The 5674-nt window shown below is 39.3% G+C and overlaps 1 protein-coding gene across 1 annotated transcript; it reads right to left on the minus strand.

Annotated features, from left to right (window-relative positions):
- Positions 1-880: 880 nt before the first annotated feature.
- Positions 881-5143, minus strand: LOC141915101 (frizzled-5-like). The gene has a single exon (XM_074806505.1). The coding sequence runs from the start codon at positions 5124-5126 to the stop codon at positions 3453-3455; it is 1674 nt and encodes a 557-aa protein (XP_074662606.1). The 5' UTR covers positions 5127-5143; the 3' UTR covers positions 881-3452.
- Between the last annotated feature and the right edge of the window lie 531 nt (positions 5144-5674).

The following is a 5674-nucleotide window of genomic DNA, read 5'->3' on the forward strand; positions in this document are numbered from 1 at the left end:
ATATCAGTACATCGCATCACAACCATTCATCAATGATTCTATTTTTAAGGTGGCTGTAGTTAGTTGTCATAGCTGGCAGATTATTCCAGTAGAATAGTTCGGGTGAGGAGAAGGGAGGGAGAGGGGGTCGGGTGAGGAGAAGGGACGGAGAGGGGGTCGGGTGAAAATATATTCACAAGTTTTGAAATGTGATTATTGAATTTCACTAGTTGTTCGGGGAGGTGTGGTTCACTGCTGCTGCTGCTGCTGCTGCTATTTATTGTGATTTATATTTGAAAATATCGAGGATCAATTTTTGCAAACACGTTTCACTGTTACTCCGGTCACGTGGTACGGTTTATATTACACTCGTATCTATTTGGTTAAACTTCGAGTAAATTCCATTATTGAGAAATATATAAAAACGTAACAACGATCAATGAATAGTGAGTGAACAGCGCGACACCAGCATCTAAATCTTAGATCAAATTAAATCCTAGGTTTAATAGTTAGGCAGCACGAGCATCTAAATCTTAGATCAAATTAAATCCTAGGTTTAATAGTTAGGCAGCACGAGCATCTAAATCTTAGATCAAATTAAATCCTAGGTTTAATAGTTAGGCAGCACACGTTGAAAGCTTGATTCCTAATAATAAAATAAACATCCTATAATTAATTCTAATCCACGGAATAAACCGCTGTTGATGAACATAAAAATGCAAAATGTTTTTGAAAAGAAGTTTTAGTTGTTTCTGTTTACATTAATTGATTGTCTTTGACACAATTCGCCTCTACATAGAACATTTATACCCCCTTACTATCCCCCTGCCCCCTCCCCTTACACTACACCACCCACCCACAATAAACACTTATTACTTACTACTATCCCCCTGCCCCCTCCCCTTACACTACACCACCCACCCACAATAAACACTTATTACTTACATCTCCATACTATCTTATTTAAGCTTTGTTTGAGAATTGAATTTATCAATCTTAATACAACATGAATTGAAGATAGCTGAGGAGATGTAAAATCTAATCTTTGAATAGTCACGATCAAGACACGATTAAAACAATGATGACCCCGATAACTAATTTCAATAAATTCTGGAAGAATTTCAATTTACAAGTTATTTATACATATTTACAACAATGTAATTGTTATTTACAACAATGTAATTTATAGCGCGTTGACATTCAGAGAATTTTACACAAAAAAACTATCACATATAATAAAATAGGCAACAAATATATTCATACCCAGTTTAAATTATACTCTCGCTCTAAATCGAGAGTATCCCTGTTTATTCCGGATTGTTCCGAGTAGTATATACGGATTAACGTTAATCCCTGTTAAACCGGATTATCACAAATATTAATCCCACGATAAAATACACATTATTCGGTTTCTGTATAGATTATAAATCTAATGATTGATTGTACCTTAAACTGTTGGGGGGGTATAAGGGGTGTTTTTTAGGGGGACCTGCTGGTTAACTCGTTGATTATTACGGATAGTGACGTAATTAACGCCTTACTAATCATACATTGTTTTCTATTGTTGTAAGTGTGAAAATTTGATTGCTTAGTAACGACAGCTGTAAATAAAATGTATTGTTTATGATTGTATTTGATCAGTTATAAAAATAACGGTCATTAACGGGGGTTAATTAGGAGGGAAAGTGTTAATTACTAATTCACTTATTGAGCAGGGTTTATTATGAGAAAATTAAGTCGAGTAAAAAGTGTCAAAATTCACAAATCGCTCTAAACTAAAATAGTTTAAAACTAGTTTCACGTTTATCTATTTGTTGTAAATAGTCCTGAATATTAGGATATATTGAATAAACTCAAGGAAGTATTTCATTATTATTGTCGGATTCTATATTAAGACGATGGATATTTTTAGCGAAAGTCGAAAATATCGTGAATCGTGGATAATATTTCTAAAATAAGTTTCTATATTTCTGCAGTAATGATTCACACACACGCGACACGACGCGATGAATTGTGAGTGAGAGTGAATGAGCTGGACCCCGCTACTCTTGATACGGACCCCGCTACTCTGTCGTATCCGATATTTTACGGATGGATTTCAGAGGAAACTCCGAAGAGAATCGCGGAATGACAAGAATTCCATAAGACGGAGACAGAGACAGAGAGAGATAGCGAGCGAGGGAGAGATGTGTCAGTAACATGCAAATATGAGTGACTCATAGCAGGCAGCGCAATACATTCATTATTACAATGACTAGTCCTGGAGTTCATCATCAGTATTTATCATAAATCCAGGGGTTTATCCTAGTTTTAAACCCGGTTTAACCCGAGTTAGTTTGTGCGCGTTTAGAAATTAATACGACGTTTAAAGATGACTGTTAGAAAATACGGGTTTAAAACTAAGACCGGAAAATCAGAAAGAAATACATCAGAAATTTCTGATTAATCTTAATTTTTAATTCGTTATTCATTTTTGCGGCTTCGAATCGAACAAAGAAAACATCAAACAATCGATTTTTAAGCGAAGATCTGATGTTTTAATGAGTTTTGATAAAGTAAAGATTTAAATCTATTTGATGAAGTATTCAAATTGACACAGCGCCGCTCGGTTCAATCCCACTCACTCACTCACACACTCACACACTCACAACTGGTCTCACAGAGCAATTAATTCCTATGCACTACGAGGACTTCCTTTAGAATTACGAGTTCTCGAGTAGCTTTTCATTTTGTCAAATACATTTCGCTGTTTAACAAATAAACGTTGGTGAAAGGACGTTTGAGTGCGTGGTATAATTAATTGTTCAAGCCAGTAAAGAAAAGAGAGAGGGGAGAGAGAGGGGAGAGAGAGGGAGAGAGAGGGACATTCTCTGAAACTCAAGACTTTGCAAACTAAAGTTGAAGTCGTCTATTTCTATAGAACAATGATTTGTATTCTAAGATTATAACAATAGTAACACGCTACAGGCTAAACCGTCTCTTCTCTCTTCCTCTCTTTCTCTTCTCTCTTTCTCTCTCTCCCTCTCTCTCTCTCTCTCTGTCTCTCCACGTATGTGGTGTATTAGCTAAACGATACATATAATAGTCTGACCAAAAATCGTTCATTGACGCGACTTCACACATTTAATATAAAAAGTTTGTAGTTTGTAAAAATCATGACTGGCCTCAACCAGATATATCACTCTATCTCATTATTATATCATCATTTCACGATATATCACTCTCTTATATATCTCATCATTTCACACATGTTTTGATGATAATAAATACGACAATATCAATAATTCGCGTTGTAAAAGCCCCCTGGCGGCAGATTGAGGAAAACAATACCCTGTTTCCGGTAACCGATGGTTGACTTTGAGCAAGGTCCTGAGGTATTACAAATAATAAGTATCTTAAATAGTTTTTTGAGCATTAATTTTGTGTAATATGGCTCAACACTGCAGCGCCCTCTATACCGGAGGTACTGTTCTTCACACGTGACTTAAAGGTAATTGTTTACTCCCGTGATAACTGGGGTTGCTATACTTACTAATCCTAGATTGACTACCGGCAGTAGAAACAGATCGTCGGCACAGCCGGCCGTAGAACCGTCGCCACGAGTCTAAAGTCTTACCGCTCCAAATCCAAAATCCTGAAGTAATTCCTACGACTAAACACATAAAGTATTTTAACATGAAAACTGAATAGTCAGGTCTGATCGGTTCGGCTGTCAGACACCGACAATTGTGACTCGTTTCCCAACTTTCACGAAAATGTTGTTCATAGAAGTAGCAGGCGATGACGATAGTCGCCGGTACCGTGTATAAAACCGAAAATACTCCTATTCGGATCATTAGTTTTTCCAGTTTATCTGTTTTCTGTCCACCTTGTGCTTTAATAACGTTACGGATTCGGAATAAGGACACGAAACCGGCCAATAGGAACGATGTTCCGATGATTAGATACACGAATAGCGGAGCCAAAACGAATCCGCGAAGATTATCGAGATTCTGATTCCCGACGAAACAGATTCCCGCGATCGGATCTCCGTCAACTGACGACATCGCTAGAACTGCTATACTCTTCACAGACGGTATCAACCAAGCCGCCAGATGAAAATATTGCGAATAGCTGGCGATAGCTTCCTGTCCCCATTTCAATCCAGCGGCCAGGAACCAGGTAAAACTCAATATCACCCACCAGATCGACGACGCCATTCCGAAAAAGTATATAAACAGAAAGACGACAGTACATACGGCAGGTCCAGTCGTATCGTATCTAATAAACTGACCGTCACAAGCTACAGCCTCGTGGCCCATAGCAAGTCTGATTATATACCCGAGACTAACCATAAAATAACACGCGCTCAGGAAGATTATAGGCCGTTCCGGATATTTAAATCTCTGCATGTCGATGAAAAATGTGCTAACGGTCATCGAGGTCGAGATACAACATAAAATCGACCATAAACCGATCCAAAACGACGCGAATGTTTTCTCCTCGGGGCTGAAATACGTTCCTTGACAAGTTTTCACGCAGTTTTTGACTCCTCCGGTTGTGATACGGTTATAATAGCCGCTAGTTTCATCCACGACTTCAACCATCGGATCGTTACAACGACAAGAACAACCTTTAACGGTAGATACTGATAGCGGGTCGTGAGTAACGGTCGGTGCAGGGTAGTATTTCGGTTTAGGCGCCGGTGTCGGACTCGACGTATTGAAATCCATACATAACTGGTCCTTATCCCCGTATAAAGGTAGATTTTCGCATCTCATACGTTCGGGCCAGGCGAATCCGTACTGTCGCATTAGCGGCGCGCATCCCGATTTGGCCCGCTCGCAAACTGACCGACAAACAGGTAAATTCTTGTGATAATTCGTCATACAAATTGGAGCGTACATACTGCACAGAAAAAACCGTAAATCCGGCGAACATTGAATCTCGACTAACGGCCAAAACTGATGAACTTCCAGACCGGCCTCGTCTTGAGAATCGTGGTTAAATTGATTGGGCATGAATGTCATATTATACCCGATACCCCGACACATCGGGATCGTTATTTCTTGACATTTACGGGGTTGATCCGAACCGGCACCGGCGAGTGAGGATCCCGTAAACATCAACACTAATAATACTAACACATCCATCGTGTTAACCCACATCTTCGCAGAGTTCGACATCGTTCCTTTAACTAATTCATTCGATTAATACTCACGATTTAATTTACTCGCGTAATAAAGTTTAGTCCACGCGTAAATATTCTGTTTATAATGTATTAAATCCGTATGAAGTATAGTTTTCCATATCCATAATGTGTTTTAATACGCGGTGGAACGAGTTCTATAAAATCCTGTACACACTGTATAATTGTCGGTGTTTGAATGGGACAAATTTCGGGGGTTGAATTCACTATCCCTAATCCGCCAAGCGAAAATGCCTAGAAGCGTCTCAAATTCAGCTGCTTGTAAAGAGCGCAGCTCACACCTTTGTGATGGAAGTGGGCATGTCAGAAATCGACGGCGCTGCGATTAGTCCAACATTGACAGCTGCCAATCACTAACGGCGCTTTCGTTGAAAGCGGTGGATTATGCGGTGACGTCACGGCTCGTCATAATCGTTGGGAGGCGCGAATGGATCGTATGGGAATCAGGAACCTGCAAATAGAGACAATATCGCTGTAAGATTGTGCTGCAACTGACGTCAGAATCTG

Source organism: Tubulanus polymorphus, chromosome 1 (genome assembly GCF_964204645.1).
Source record: "Tubulanus polymorphus chromosome 1, tnTubPoly1.2, whole genome shotgun sequence".
In the NCBI taxonomy this organism is placed as follows: domain Eukaryota; kingdom Metazoa; phylum Nemertea; class Palaeonemertea; order Tubulaniformes; family Tubulanidae; genus Tubulanus; species Tubulanus polymorphus.

What these genes read in the sequence shown, in the direction of transcription:
- LOC141915101 (XM_074806505.1), bottom strand. Translation starts at nt 5,126, where the DNA reads ATGTGGGTTAACACGATGGATGTGTTAGTATTATTAGTGTTGATGTTT.